General features: G+C 33.4%; 2 protein-coding genes across 2 annotated transcripts; both read right to left on the bottom strand.

Annotated features, from left to right (window-relative positions):
- Nucleotides 1-355: 355 nt before the first annotated feature.
- On the bottom strand, nucleotides 356-9268 carry LOC111019952 (ras-related protein RABB1b-like). Its single transcript, XM_022296471.2, has 6 exons — nucleotides 9153-9268; nucleotides 1893-2032; nucleotides 1629-1711; nucleotides 1297-1501; nucleotides 819-887; nucleotides 356-585 (listed from the first exon to the last, which is right to left on the bottom strand). Exons 1-6 carry the CDS (start codon nucleotides 9199-9201, stop codon nucleotides 496-498), a joined length of 636 nt encoding a protein of 211 aa, XP_022152163.1. The 5' UTR covers nucleotides 9202-9268; the 3' UTR covers nucleotides 356-495.
- A 2158-nt stretch (nucleotides 9269-11426) lies between these two features.
- On the bottom strand, nucleotides 11427-15017 carry LOC111019980 (proteasome subunit beta type-7-A). The gene is made up of 9 exons (XM_022296512.2): nucleotides 14862-15017; nucleotides 14067-14229; nucleotides 12822-12963; nucleotides 12629-12725; nucleotides 12454-12523; nucleotides 12272-12376; nucleotides 12050-12148; nucleotides 11870-11957; nucleotides 11427-11783 (listed from the first exon to the last, which is right to left on the bottom strand). Exons 2-9 carry the CDS (start codon nucleotides 14208-14210, stop codon nucleotides 11707-11709), a joined length of 822 nt encoding a protein of 273 aa, XP_022152204.1. The 5' UTR covers nucleotides 14211-14229; nucleotides 14862-15017; the 3' UTR covers nucleotides 11427-11706.
- Nucleotides 15018-16783: the final 1766 nt, after the last annotated feature.

Genomic DNA, 16783 nt, shown 5'->3' with positions numbered 1-16783 from the left:
TCAACAACATACGGAGGTGGAGACTCTTCCCACTTTTTAATTGAAGATATATACTCTAACTAGTTAAATTATGTTCAGATTGACAATAAAATAGAGAGGTTAAATCGATTGAGAGAGAGCATTAAAATTCAAATCAATGCTTTTAAAAGGATTGATATAATGAGAAGTTGATGAGTAAAACTACTAGAAAAAAGTTATTAATGTTGGAAGAACATATATTGAGTTTATAAATTTCGTTTTATTTAGTTAAATAATTAAGTTGAGTTAATTAATTTATTAATTAGTGTTTAGAATTTTAACTGCAATTTCCATTATGTTTGTGAAAATATAGGATCTTTGAAACTTTTCATGAATGAAAATAATATCTTCTAACTTCCCTCAATAAAATGACATCTCAATTCCTAATTAATTAACTAAAATTAACAAATCAACTAATAAATTCATATTTTCTTCCTCCTATACTAATAATTTCTACACACAACTGCCTTCTTTGTTTCACAATATGCGACAACATCCACCTCGTCGTGTATCTATCGCCTTCAATCGATCTTGAGGACGTCTGTAACCCATCTGGATCCCGCATGACTGCAACATTCAATAAAATGTAAAAATCAATCCTTTATATTCTTTAAACTAATAATTAATATTTAAACTCAGAAAAAATGTAACTTATAAAAAAAAAATATATCTTTATCAATGCCAACTAAATAATCTTACAATACATCACCATCAAATTAAAGTTCTACCTACAAATGATTGTTAATCAACAAAATTTTAGTTTTTACCAAAAAAAAGAAAAAAAAAATTGCCCAACATACCTCACTCAATGCATCAAAGACGCCCTCTTCAATATTTTGAAATATTTTAGCTGCAGTCTTTGTAAATGCCTGTAAAATCAAACAGATGCTAAAAGGTAAAATAGGACAGTAAACATTTTTGGAGAAACCTAGATCAAAATAGGACGATTTATTTCAATTTGGTCCATATAATTTGAATTGAATGATCTTTATAATTTAATCAAACTTCACAAATCATCCCATCAATTAATTATGGAAAGAACTTTCCTCGTGAATCCCTGTGTGGTCCAGTAACATATAAACAAGGGGATCACGTAGAAATTATACAAAATTTAAAAATTCAGGATCTTCCATCAATTACTATATCAAGAAAAAAAATATTATATGACAATAAAATGATTTTCTATTTGGTTACTATTGAAAAAAAAGAGAGAAGGATAAACCAAAATGAATGTTTATTTTAAACAAAATTTATAATTTAAATTAAAAAAAAACTCACATCCTCGACATTTAGAAATGTTTTAGAAGAAGCCTCCAAGAATAAGAGTCCATTCTGTTTGGCAAATTGTTCTCCCTCTTCTTTGCTTACAAGTCTTTGATGAGTGAGATCTGCTTTGTTCCCGACCAGCATAATTGTCATGTTCGAATTTGCTTGCTGTCGAACGTCCTCTAGCCAGCTTGCTAAATTATCAAATGTCTCTCTCCTAATAATAATTAATTTAGTGTTAATTTACTAAAATACTAGGATATGCTTTTTCATGTTCAAAACTGAAATCCTAATTTAGTTAGATTTTTAGAAAATAATTAGAAATAAATGAAAATGTAATTTACCTAGTTATATCATAAACTAAAAGAGCTGCGGCCGCTCCTCTATAGTAAAATCTTGTAATTGATCTGAATTTTTCTTGTCCAGCCTGTAATTAAATTATATTATGTTATTATCGACACGAAAAGAAATTCTCTATCCAGTACCAGTAGGGTTTAGCAAACATATTATTATATATCTTCTTCGAATTATTTAAATCAAACCACTAATGTAAATAGGTTGGACTTGGAAAAATAGGAGTGGAATTTGTAAAAAAAAAAGGTACTTACAGTATCCCATATTTGAAGTTTGATATGTCCGCCATTAATGTTGACAATTCGAGAACCAAATTCCGCACCGATCGTCACATCATGAATCGGCTGAAATCGGTTGTATGTAAATTGTAACATGAGACAAGATTTTCCCACGCCTGCAAAAACCGACAACAAAAAAATTCTCACAATCCCACGTTGAGGAGTGGGCTACTCCTTTTCTTATTAATTGGTTTTGGTTTTGAGATAGAACATTGGAATGTTGATACAATTTCAAAAAAAGAATTAGATTAAAAAAGAACAAAGACTAATTCATATCCAGAAAAATAAACCTGCATCTCCGATGAGGATGTACTTGAAACAGTAATCGTAGGACATGACGAACAAAATTTTACTTCTTTATTTCTAATTGAGAAGAATGGTACGCGATTAAACTTAATTAGCAATAAGTCGTATTTTATAAGACCCCAATTTGAGTCCTATTCCTACAAGAGTTTATAAACTTAGTTTTAATATATTTTGTACCCAATTTGAGTCCTATTCCTACGAGAATTTCCAAACTTATTTTTAATATATTTTGTATTATTCAAATATTAATTATTTGATTTATATTCCAATTCTTAAATTTCTCTTGTATTATATCTTATTTTTATCTAAAAAATATATTTTTTTCAAAATTTGAGTTATTGATTTAAAATTTTGAGTATGAGAAAAATTATGGGGTGTTGAATCAATAAGTCATGGGGTTTACGTTTATGCCCCCATTTTATTTTTGGAAATTTGTAATTGATGGTTAAAATGTTTGTCATATTTACGAATATAATAACAACTTTTAGGTTATTTTTTATTATTTAGATTTTACCCTCTTCAAAATTTTTAATATATCAATGGGGTATCAAAACAGGTATGACACGTGGCTTCAGATTTTGCTACTTTTGCAAATTAAATTGTGGTTGCTAATTTTGCTAGCATCTCTTTTATCTTTTTACATATTAATATAATTATTTAAATGATAATTATAATGTGATTTTTAGAATATAAAACACTAGTTGATATTTAAATAACTTTTAATTAATGTTCAAATATATCTCCAATAGATAATAAGACACGATGATATATCAAATCTTAGTTTTGCAATTGAATATGAAAATATTTGCTATACCTAATGTTTCACACTTTTCACAATGCAACTCAAATTTGATATGTGAATTTAAAAAATTATAGGAGTAAGAGATATAAAATATATAAAGTAGTAAATATAATTTTGTTATACTTAAAAATATGTGTATATATAGATTTTGTTTAAAAATTTTATAGTTCAAATATAAATTTTCGATCCAAAGTCTAATTTGTTCTAAGATTTGGATTATGCCCGGAGGGAAGCTAATGTGTGAGGATGCTCATTTTTTTGATTGGGTGTGTGCTCTATGATTTTAATCTCTAAATTCATAATATAATATAAAAATGGCAGAAACTATCTCTAAATTACAAGATTATTATTATTTTCCCACCCGTTTTAACTTTCAATATAAATTGATTATAACTTCGTGTTAGTGTGACATATTACAAAATACGTACACTACACCGAATTATAGTTAGTAGAGATTGTTGGTAGAATTGAACTCGTAACTAAATTTGAGTTTTTTGTTATTCAATAAAATTTAAGAACTATAAAATTAACTCTAATTTTTTTTAAATTTAATAACTATAATATGATTTGGTCAGCTCAATTCAATTTCGGTTTATTTGGTGGTCGATTTTGTTGGTATGAATTAGTTTTGGTTGGATGGACAATTTGAATTTTAGAAAAATCAATTCAATTTTGACATTATTTTCATTTTCTTGAATGTGGTTATCAACACACCAATTTGCTTGAATGTGGTTATCATATGTTTTGTGAACAAAAAAATAATTGTTTAATCTCACTTTTTTTTTTGGACAAAATGTTTAATTTCACATATACTTTTAATTGTGCTTTCTTTTAATACAACATACTCTTAATTAATTGTATTTAATAGGCTTTTATTATAACTCTATTAGTATAATATTTATTATGTCATTCTACCTATATTATATAAAGATTACTCTCAGAGCATGTCAAATAGTATTTAAATGGCATAATATTACATTATATTAACTAGATTAACAATAGAGATCTATTAAAAATATAAAATTTAAAGTTTAAAAACCTATCAGAAATTTTTTAGTGTATAAAGATTAGATAGACACAACGTTTAAAATTAGAGAATTTTTTAAAGTGCAAAAACTTATCGACGCAATTTTTAAAGTTAGAGGACCAAACTTATAATTATTTAACCTAAAATCTGATGTTTGAAGTTGTTGATGCAATTTTTGGGAACTCGGATCGGGTCGAGCAAACCAAGTAATTCGGAGAATCGACCGTCGAGCTTTTGGATAAGGATTTGGTTCGAAAGTTTGGAGGGGCTTGGATCTGCAATAAGAGAGAAAACAAGAAAACACTGGTGTGGTGTCGGCCGACCACACTCCGATGCTTAAGTCAGTTGATGAGCTTTAAGCGTGGAAGAGAGGAAATGAGCAAGTCTTGAGTGAATTGCTTGAAAAAGAATGACATACCTCCCTTCTATTTATAGGTTTTGATGGCAGTGTGAACAGATGTTGAAAAGTCAAAGAGGTTTGTGTCAAAGTCAACAGCCGCTCTATAATTGGCTCTATAATGAGACCAATAATTGCGCAAAGAAAGTCGGTGGGCATCTTACATCAAATATCCGCGCTATGGTGGCGGCTTCGTTGGCGGTGGTCAAAGAAAATGGTTGAAAAAGAGGGTGCGACCTAATAGGCCGCACAAAAACGGGGCCTACTGCCACAGGGCGGCGGCTCCGCTCACCTGTCCCCCTTTCAGCGTTTTATTGTGCGGCTGGAAGGGGGTACCGCACAATGCATGGTTATGTCATGCATTTGCGCCATGTATTGTGCATCCCATCGTGCATCTTATTGTGCATCCCATTGTGCCTTGGACTGATTTTTCCTTTTAACGGATTGGGTTCTCTTGGGCCCAATTCCTTTCTCACTTTACGGCTGCCAAAATTTCTTTTAATTCCTCTAACAGAAGTAATTCAACCTGAGTTGATCCACGATTCTCTTCTAAAAGCTTAGACCATTTTACATAGAATTTTCGACTTTTGGAAGAGAAAATGGCCTGATAAATTCATGTCTTCCCACACTAGTCATTGGTTTGCATGACTGCTTTCTTTGACTTGCCTCTCTCGTCCTTGACTTTTCTTATACATGTCTAAAACCGACTTTGATCTCGAATGATTGCAATATTATTCAATGGAATGAATCCGTTATATTAGTTATACTAACAATTAATAATTAATTAAGCTCACAACTCATTAAAATTAAAGATTATCTCTTGAATGCCAAATAAATAATCTCACAATGCAATAACATCAAATTAAACGTCTATCATTATCTTTGTCTTCCTTTATTGAGAGGTTCTAAAGCTCATTTTCTTCACAAAGCCCATTTTTTATACAAATTGTTCTCTCCTTTGCTTACAGCTCCTTGATGAGCAAGATCACACATATCCTCCATAAGACAAGACGGCCACGCCCTCCACCACCTCGACCCTAAAGCGAGGCGACTACGTCCTCTACCATAAGATAGGACGGCCACACGCCGTCAACCACCTCACCATAATACAGGGCGACCATGCCCTCGACCAAAATGCAGGATAGGCACACCCTCGACCATCTGGACTATACGACAGGGCTACCATGTCTTCGGCCAAACAGCATAAAACATATCCAGTCAAGGAGCGTCTTTTATCAGGATCTGAAGCATAATCTGAATCTACATAGCCCACGATATCATCAGAGTAATCAATTTCTCTGTTATAGACAAGTCCCTTTTGAAGTGATCCTTTAGCATATCTAAGAACCCACTTTGATGCCTCCCAATGTGGCTTACCTGGATTAGCCATAAATCTGCTAATCACATTCATTGAGTGAGCTAGGTCTGGCCTGCAGCAAATCATTATGTTCATAAGGCTTCCTACCAAACTTGCATAAGGAACCAACTTCATATTTTCTATCTCTTCAGCTGAAGTAGGTGATTGAGATGAAGATAGTTTAAAATGATGGGCAAGAGGTGTTTTTACTGATTTTGCGTCGTCTAACTGAAAACGCTTAGCAATTTTGCTTATATAACCCTTTTGTGTTATGCTCAACATGTGTCTCTGTTTATCTCGATTTAAATCCATACCAAGGATTCTTTTAGCAGCCCCTAAATCCTTCATTTCAAATTCTGATCCCAGCTCTTCTTTAATTTTCTTTATCTCAGTCATATTTTCAGAGGCAAGGAGAATACATAGAGTAATAACAGAACAACAGAACTGAGGTGTGATTATTTATTCTCTTAATGTATACACAAGTGTCAAAGAGACTTTTATAGAATCCCTTTGAAGTAATGAAAGTGTTAAAACGCTTGTTCCATTGTCGAGGTGACTGTTTTAGTCCATAGATTGACCTCTGAAGATGACAGACAAGATTCTCATTACCTTGGTCAATAAAACCAATAGGTTGTTTCATAAAAATATTCTCTTCTAAGAAACCATATAGAAATGCAGTGGTCACGTCCATTTGTTCCAAGTAGAGATCAATTTGAGTAACAATTGAAAGAAGAATTCGAATGGAAGTGTGTCTTACCACTGGTGAGTATATCTCATTATAGTCAATGGCCTCTTCTTGTGTGAAGCCCTTGGCTACTAGTCTAGCCTTAAACCTTGGTTTTTCAAAACCTTTTACTCCTGGTTTAAGCTTAAAAATCCATTTGCAGTCCACCAATTTCTGATTTAGTGGTTTTTCAACCAATTTCCAAGTATTATTTTTTAGTAGGGACTCAAACTACCTCTGCATTGCTTCCTTCCATTCCTTAGAATTTTCAGAATTCATAGCTTCTTTGTATGAACTAGGCTCAGAGATATCAGTAAGGTCTAAACAATTTAAAGCATAACGAGCAAAATCTGAATGATCAAATCTCGATAGTGGCCGAATAACTCTTCTTTCCCTGTCTCTAGTTAATTGATAGTTCTCAAGATTTTGTGTTTCAACATTGGGCTCTGTAGAGGAGTGGTCACCCTCTGAAGTGGAGGGCTCTGTAGGAGACTGAGGTGGAAGAATGCTTTCAGATGAATCTTTTGCTGTAATACCTGATGCTTGAAGTTCAATTTCGAATGTCTCAGTTTCTATTTTGCTAGTAGAGGCTTGATTTGTATCCTGTTTCCACGGCATAAAGTCCTCATTAAAAGTTACATCTCTGCTCACAACACATTTGTTATCACCAGATTCAAGAGACCATAATCTGTAACCTTTAACTCCTTGCTGATAGCCTATGAAGATGCAGCGTTTTGCTCGTGGTTCTAGTTTTTCCCTTTTTATGTGTGCAAAGGCCTCACAACCAAAAGTTCTCAAGTGAGCTAATGAAGGAGGTTTTCCTGACCATTACCTCTTGAGGTGTCTTGAAGTTTAAAGCAGTTGAAGGGCACCTATTTATAAGATAGGTGGCTGTATTCACAGCCTCACCCCAAAACACTTTAGGTAAATTTGCATTTGAAAGCATACATCTCACCTTTTCAAGAATCGTTCTATTAAAACGTTCAACTAAGCCATTTTGTTGGGGAGTACCAGGCACAATAAGATGTCTACCAATCCCAGAGGTGTTACATAGTTGTTTAAACTTTTCACTTAAAAACTCCAAGCCATTGTCTGTTCTCAACATCTTTATTCTTCTCCCAATTTGATTTTCAACTAACACCTTCCACTCAAAAAATTTGTCAAAAACCTCATCTTTTGTTTTAAGCAAATAAACCCATAGTTTTCTAGAAAAATCATCTATAAGGGTAAGGAAATATCTAGATCCTCCATAAGTCATAACCTTTGCAGGTCCATGAGTCATAACCTTTGCAGGTCCCCATAAATCCGAGTGGATATAATCAAGTTTTCCTGTGGCTCTTGAAGAGGATGGTTTAAAACTTTCTCACTAACTTACCTAATACACAATGATCACAAAATGAAATATGTGAGAGTTTTTCCTTCCCCAGTAGACCGTGGTGGAACAAATGATCAAGACCTTTATCACTTACGTGACCCAATCTACTATTTCATTGCTTAGTTAATTTCAAACTTTTATTGCTGGCCACATTTAGTTCTCCCACAACGGTATTGCCATTTAGAACATAGAGTCCATTTTTTAAAATACCTGTTAGCTTTAGCATAGAGTCTTTATAAACAGATAAGACTCCCTTTTCTGAAGTATATACACAACCTGACTTATCCAAGGTACCAAGGGAGATTAAATTTTGTTTTAACCCAGGTACAAATCTCACATCAGATAGTATTATATTAGGCCCATTATCCAACCTTAACCTGATTGAACATATGCCTTTAATCTGACATTGCTGATCGTTGCCCATTATCACTTGTCCACCATCAAACTCTTCTAATTCAACAAAATAATGTTTTTGTGGGGTCATGTGAAAGGTGCAACCTGAATCCATTATCCATTCATCTGAACCATTCAATTTTCCCACCACAAGAACCTCAGCGGACTCATAGCCTTCTAATAAATTTGCTTTGGCTTTATTTTCACTTCTTACTGGCAGCTTTCCTTTTCTTTTTAAAATTGGGCAATCATATTTAATATGTCCTTTTTTATGGCAATAGTTACAGGTAAGTTTTTCCTTTTCTTTTGTATTTCCTTTGCTAAAAGACTGATTCGACTGTTTACTAGAATGCTTATAGCGATTCTTGAACTGTTTAGTTTTAGAGAATAAAGCTTCAGTGTCTTTCTTTCCGGATTTGAATTCAAGTTCTTTGGATCTTGAGGAATCAAGAACAATGTCCAAAATTAATGCATCTCTCCCATATTTAATGGCAGATTTAACCTCTTTGTACTTGTCAGGTAATGAATTCAAAAGTATAACAGCTTGATTTTCATCGGTGAGTGTCTCCCCAGTATTTGTCAATTCCATACAAATCTTGTTAAAATCGTCAAGATTTTCTTCCAGTCCCTTAGATGAATCCATTTTGTAACCAAACAATCTTTCTTTTAGGTAAACCTTATTTGTGAGAGATTTTGAAATATATAGTGTATCAAGTTTGGTCCAGAGTTCAGAAACACTATCTATGCCATTTACTCTTCTAAGAACACTGTCAGAAAGATACAAAATCACTGTACTATACGCAATTTCAGTATTCTAAGCTTTATCTTCCTCGGATATAGATTCAGAATACTTACTTGGATCGAGGGCTTTAGCAACCTTTTGTTGCACGAGTAATGTCTTCATCTTCTTCTTCCAAAGACTGAAGTCCCCTTTTCCGTCAAATTTCTCTAACTCAAATCTTGCAATCACCTTATCAACATTTTGTTGTGAGTAACAAATTAATTATTTTATTTACATTATAACTATTATAATAGATGATGTAATTTTTGTTTTAATTTAAAAGATTGGTCAACTAGATATTTAGTTAATTTTAATCTTTTAATTAATATTACACTTCTTTAGAAATGGTCTGGAGTGGGTCATATTACTCATGATATTTTAGAAAGGTCCATTTTTTAAAAATATTTACAAATCTATATTTTCAAGATTTAAATAAATTCTTTTTTCTTAAATTGCACTCAATAAATGTCATTATATTACGGTTATTATTATATTTTAAAATGTATTGTTTCCCGCTAAGAATTGACGGTCATCTAAATGTAAATATTTATATTAATTATTAAATGATAATATTTTAATAAATAATTAAACAAATATCATACTTAATCAATGCACTTCTTCTTGCTTAATTTTCCGACCATTCTTCTTTGGATTTTCCTATGTATATTATTTTTCTTAGTAATTAAGGTTTAAAGTTTAGGGGTTAGGATTTAGAATTTAAGATTTTGTTTCTAAAAAAGAGAACTTGCCTCTAGTGTTGTTTATTTATTAAAAATATATAAATACAAGTAGATTTATAATTTTCACATGCACCCATCATAAACTGACCTTTATTTTGATAAGTTTATAAATATTAAAATTTTTAGATATTTATGTAATTAGGTGTCTAAAATATAGTTGTATCCCATGTAAACTAATGAAGGTTTTATAATGGAACTCAAAATTGATATAAATGAATTAAGAAAACAACAGCGGTGAGCGTTTTTTTTAATTGAAAATATAGAATCAAGATATATAAAGTAATAAATAAATAAATATTTTGAAAAATTTAAAGGCCAAATATATTTTACTTTTAAGGCCATGTTTAATCAGATTGGACAAAGGTTTAATAATGAAATTTAAAATAAATATTGATGAATTTAAAAGATTACAATGATTATTATCAAACTCACGAACCGTATAAAATTTAAGAACTCTAATATTAACCCTGAAAAAAAAATTATTTCTATAACTATGATATGATTTGATCAAATTAGTTCAAATTTCGTTTAATTTTGATTAATTAGATGGACCCTTTATTTTCAATTAGTTTCAATTACAAATATCAATTTCAACATTAATTTCTCAATTAAATTGATATGTCAGACTGTCATTACAGCATTAAATTAGGCCAAAGAAAAAACATCTTATTTTTAGGACGTCTCTACTTGAGAACAGGTTCTTTTTTTTTTTTTCCTTTTTTGTATAGATGAAATTCTCAGACTTCTTAATCAAATGTAGATGTCAATTACGGGTGAGTTAGACTCATATTTGCTATTTTGTTCAATCTTTTTTAGTTCAAATCATATAACACGATTAGTCTCTAATCTCAAGTAATCTTCTCAATTCTATGACTTGACTCGAGAATAAGCAATGCTCGTCATTTTGGATTTGCAAGAAAAGCAATTGAACATTGCCTTTTAGCAAGCCAATTTTTACTTGTATGTGGCTGTGACCTGATTTTACAAAGAGAATCATCTGTCTTCTCCAAGAAGCAAAAACACAAATGTAAAAATTTCAAATTTGGGAAGCAACAACATTTGCAAACGAATCCGATACCGAATACCGTTATGAAGCCCAATTAGTGACCTTCAGATTCATACGAATGTAAACAAACCGAAGATCATACGAAGCAAAGTTATCGAATTCTAAAGAAGATCAACCTTTTCTTCGGTAGCTCATGCATCTGCTTCGAGAATAACATCATCCTGAAATCAATATGTTTTACAAATGCGCTAAAAGTAAACACTGAACTAACCTTACATATCTTAGGGATTGTCTTCCAAAGTACTCAAACAGACCGAATCAAAACGTGCTCTCGCTAATTGCTGATAGTTATATGTTAAGCTATTAGGAGCTCTTTGTAAAATAAACTTTTGCTTCTGTTTTTAAAATCAATTTTCAAGACTTAGGAGCATCAAAACACTGAACATCGCCTTTCAGCACGCAATTTTCTTGTATGGGGCTGTGATATGTTTTTACCAAGAGAGTCTCATCTGATTCAACATCCCAAAGAAGCGCTCGTATGTAGAAATTTCAAAATTGGGAAGCAACAGCATTTGTAAATGATTCCGATACCGAATACCATATGAAATGAAACTAGCGACCTTCAGATTCATTTGAATGTAAACAATACCGAAGATCATACTAAGAAAAGTTATCAAATTCTAAGGAAGTCAGGGTGATTTGAACAAACAACTGGCTCTATCTAACAACAGCCCTCTTGGGTTGGAAATATTGATAATCAAGTTTAAATCAAGTCATTGACAACATGAAAACTGAATTTTCTAGTAATATCCACTCGAGGAAAGAAAAAAGAACCATACTTCGAAATTACCCGAGCCCCGCAACCCTGAGTTTTTCTTGTTCTCACTCCTCCATAGCATCTCCTCCTTCGATTATCTCGACTTTTTCCTTCAATGGCGTGATCTTCGTCAACAGAACCTCTATAATCAAAGGAAGCACAAGTCATCATAAGAGAAACAAAACATGAAGATACACAGGAAGAGTATAAGGAAGACGCGTGACTAACCCGTTTTCTTGGGGAAGGAATAGCCTTTCGAACTGACGTATGTTCGAGGGTTCGGTAAGAGGTAGTTTCTCAGATAATCCTTCTGCCCCTGCAACACCAAAAGAATATACATAACTTCAGGATTCAATTTTTCCTATATTTTCTTATAAGCAGTCAAGAGAACTTTGGATGATCACAAACCTTGGTTATGACGCAAACATCAACGTTACTTCCACTTCCCAAGTCATTAAATATCCCGGAACATATCGCCTCGGTTACGAGTTGAATCCCTTCATCCCTCTACAACGAGGAAATAGAAGCCCCCAATCAATACGGCGGATGGAAAAAGAAAGAAGCAGTTGCACAACTAAGGTACAACATATTATTCAAATTTATCTGCGGCTGTATAGCACATGAACTTACAGTCAGGCCTTCTTTGTACTTTGATTCAAATACAGCCATTGCAGCTAGAGAACCCGATCCCATTGTAGCAAATGGCAAGGTGTCAGTTGATCCATGAGGATATATCTGCAAACAGAAGTATCACATTTCAAGATGGCGAGTTATGCAACTTAAAATCATTCGTTTTTCAGAATGAAACTTACAGTGTGTAAATGAGGTCCAGTAACATCAACCCCACCGAGCACCAAAGCGGCTGACACGTAACCTCGATAGCTAGAGAACATAATGCATGTAAAGAATTAGATTCACTCTATAAATAGATGACTAGATGAGAGCCATGAGAAAAAAAAATATCCAAGACGACAAGAAAGGCTATACCCGAAAAGGTGTTTCTTGAGAAGGGTCAGTGCAGTAACAACCCTTGATTCTCGCCCAGTGTGGTAGCGGTGCAATTGCAATTGGGAGCTAACCATGTCTAATGAAATGCAAGAATAAAAATAATAGAATTAGCTCGGTTTGAGGAACAATATTGACGGAACCTAACTGGTAGTAGGTAGATATCACCAATTACCTGTTACTGCCTCTGTATCCGCAGCAGTTCCTGCTCCACAACAATATATGTTTGGTGCCATATAATGAATTTTCTCACAGTTCTTGTCAGCAACAATAGGGCCTTCGGTAGCTCGTGTATCTGCTCCAAGAATAACACCATCCTGAATAAAATCACAAAGATAAAAGAATATTAATTTGAATTCAAAGAAGAAACTTTGGTGTCATTATCATAATTGAAAACAAAAGGCCATACAGTGTACAAGCATTACATTTACTAACTATTTAGACCAGACCATTCAATCCAGTTATCTTTTAAAAAATGATATACATCACTGACAAGGTGAACGCTTAAAAGTTTAAATTCTCCAGCCAACACGTCCAGAAGGTTAGCAGCAATTTTAATATCACTCAGACTTTGTACCAAAAAGAAAAAGATATCTTCCTATAAAGCAGATCTACTAGGCTTCAGTATATGGGAATAGGGGCAGTGTTATTATATAAGAAAAATTATGAGTTAGGTCCCTAATCTTTCAAGGTTGTGTCTTGTCTATTAAGTCTTTGTAATTTAAAAAATTACCAATAGATCCCTCAACTTTCAAAGTTGTCTCCCTAGTCCACTTTAAAAAGTTTTGACTCCTTGAAATATTAATTTGGTGTCTGATAGGTCCCTTAATATAGGGATTTACTAAACACAAAATTGAAAATTTAAGTACCTATTAGAAATTTTTTAAAATATAGAGACCATATAGACATAACTTTGGAAGTTCGGGGACCTATTAGAAACTCTTCAAAGTACATAAACTTTAATATGCAGAACAGCGAAAGTTCAAGAACCAAATTTATAATTTAACCTATTACATATAACTTGAACTCCAATGTATGTAGTAATTCAACCTGACCTTGCTTCGCAGGTCTCTCTTCCAAAAGTCTAAACCGTTGTACATAGTGTATTTCTAAATTACATTTGGAATTGCTAAAACAAACTTGCTCCTAATAAAGCCCATCAATGTCAGTTCAGTTCACCACTTCAGACATTAGACATTATTGTAGAAAGATCCATTGCTAGCTAAAGAAAGCTAATTTGCTGAAACTATAGAAAGATAAAGTGAACTCATATGACAAAGGAGGGACATGATTTTTCCAAGTATCAATAAAGGCGGTGGCGAATCTCTACAAAATTATGACTGAAAGGACAACATTTAACTCTGAAAAAAACATGGAAAATAAGAAAGAACTATGTAACACTCTCAATGTCGCAAATTACCTTGAAAATTAAACCGACAATGGTAGTTCCAGTCTTAAGATAAGATGCAGATTTAAGACCCTTCTTCGCAAGCATATCATTTCTTCTGCAGAGATCAAAACTAAACCCACCCTTGGGAGGAACATCAATCGCAGAGCTAGCCATAGCTAAATTTCAAGTGCACCTGAAAAGTTGAAACAAAATATTGGATTGGCTTCCAAATCGAAAATGAACAACAAAAATTCAATCAATCCCACAACTAGTTACACTCTTCTTTCAAAAACTAAACGAGATCTTTATTCCCAACACTGAACAAAATTAATGGGTCGCTACATCCAGAAATGAAAGAATCCAACTTATGGTTAAATAAAAACAAACAGAAGAAAAAAACCAAGAAATCTAACATGAAAAAGTAAAAAGAATTTTTTTTATATCAGGAGAGATGGGGGTACGATGAGAGCACCTGCGGGCGAAAACTTGACCGGAAGAAGATCGTTCACCAGAGCAGAGGAGAGAGAGAGAAGGAGAAGTCGAGGAAATAAAAAAAATATATTATAAAACAATCCCTAATACTCGAAGTTCTCTCCTGAATCTTTCTAGCAACATCATATCAACGAATTTACTTGCCGAACGCTGGGATTCTTTCATTTCACGATCAAACAAAAACCTAAGAGAATTGCCCTATGAATTTGTATCTCAAATTCCCAATTCTTTGCGACCCATAAACCAGGAGTGAGCAGATCAAAATGGTAACATTAAATGGCGGAATACGAAGAACCAAAGAAGTGTAAGAATTCAGATTTGAAAACATCGAACCTGAGAAGAAGGAATAGTGAGGATCGAACTTGGCGTGAGTTCGAGTGAGGTTTTAGCGAGTTAGCTCCTCTTCCCGTTCTTCGTCTAAAAAGCAAATAACTTGCAGAGAAGGAAAACACTTTTATTTTTTTCAAATAAATAAATAAATAAGAATTTTTTTTTAATTATTTGGAATTGGGGAGATAGAAAATTGACCAAATAAAAACAGAGAGCAGTGCGGGTCGGGAACTCAATTTGGGCCTAAAAGTTATAAAGGCCCATTTTGTTGGGTTACAACTACAAATTTGACAAAAATTTACAAAAATAATAATTTGAAACCACACACGAATCAATCAATTACCCACATTAATAAACTTCAAAAATACCCAAAATTTGAGAACAGTCCAAATATCCATAGATTTCTAGGCCAGGTTACTAGCTTGTCTCACATCAGCGACCTGAACAAGCATATCAAAGAGAAGCTTACTCCTCAAGAGTTGGATATGTTCAGGAAAGAAATAATATTTGGGCAATTTGTGGACCTGGATATGATATTCTATCGTTTATTGGTTTATTACTTTATGCTTAGGGAGGTTGCTGACACTCCGACAGATTCAATATCGAGGGCACTGCTGTTACCTTCTCGAAGGTGGGGTTTCTGTCAATGACTAAGGCTGTGGCAGTCATCTGGTAGGGTCATTCAGAGGAAAGTCTCAAAGAAAAGGCTCTGAAGCCTATACTTCTTGGATAAGGTTGACTTATCTCTTCAAGAGTTCGAACGACCATAAAAGAACATTGTCTTCAACAACGACAAGGGCGTTGTGAAGGTGACGTTGGTATACTACACTGAATTTGTCATGATAGGGAAGAACAAGGTGAAATCTAATGTTAATAACGACCTCTTTGGGGACGTCGAGGACCTTGACCACTTCAACCACATGGATTGTGGGACAACTATATGGAATAGGACACTAAGGGCTCGTTTGGTAACATTCTCATTTCTTGTTTCTCGTTTCCAATTTTCTTAAGAAATCTAAGTATTTTTCAACTAACTTTGTTTCTTTGTTTCCCCTTTTTGGGAACATTCTCACAATTGTATAGAAAGTTTGGAAACAACCAAAACTAGTTTCTCTTTTCTTGTTCCCATTTCCAATTTGTTACAAAACATAAATAAAAAGATTGTTTTATCATACTTAAATTATTAGAGGTTGGAACCATGCAATATATTTTTCTTCATTAAAAATAAAAAAACAAAAACAAGAAATAGGAACGTTACCAAACGAGCCCTAAATGGCTTGCAGAGTGCAATGAAAGAAAAAGTTGCGCTCTATAAGTCCAAGGTCATTGGGAATAGAAACTACAAGGTGAAGTATAGTTTAACGGATTTGCCTCCCGCATTTCAAGTGACATATTTGTCATTACGACGATTGCACATGCGTTTCATAAAGAGTCCATTTCGTATGCGAAGCTAATATGACTGCTTCTTTCCAAGCATGGGTGTACAAGGTTGTACCAGCTCAGTGATGCGGAAGTGCCCCTCATCTTGCGGTACACCTGCCTCAAATAGGTCACCATTGACGTTCAGTATCCGCAGCAGTTCCTACTCCACAACAATATATGTTTGGTGCCATATAATGAATTCTCACAGATAGCAACAATAGGGCCTTCAGTAGCTCGTGTGTCTGCTCAGAAAATAACACCATCCTGAATAAAATCACAGAGATAAAAGAATATTTTGAGTTAAGAAACTAATAGTTATCTTTTAAAAAAGATGTACATCATTGACAAGATGAATGCTTAAAAGTTTAAATTCTCCAACCAACATGTGTAGAAGATTAGCAGCAATTTTAGTATCACTCAAACTTTGTACCTGTTGATGCAAAAATCTGTCGAGGTACAGACGATGACATGGGAGGTCGGGATAGGACCTTTAGAGAATGTTT

The sequence above is a fragment of the Momordica charantia genome, assembly GCF_013281855.1.
Source record: "Momordica charantia cultivar OHB3-1 chromosome 8 unlocalized genomic scaffold, Mcharantia_2.0 BLBB01000008.1, whole genome shotgun sequence".
Taxonomy (NCBI): Eukaryota; Viridiplantae; Streptophyta; class Magnoliopsida; order Cucurbitales; family Cucurbitaceae; genus Momordica; species Momordica charantia.
The sequence above is the reverse complement of the archived record's forward strand: the minus strand, read 5'-3'. Positions and strand labels throughout refer to the sequence as shown.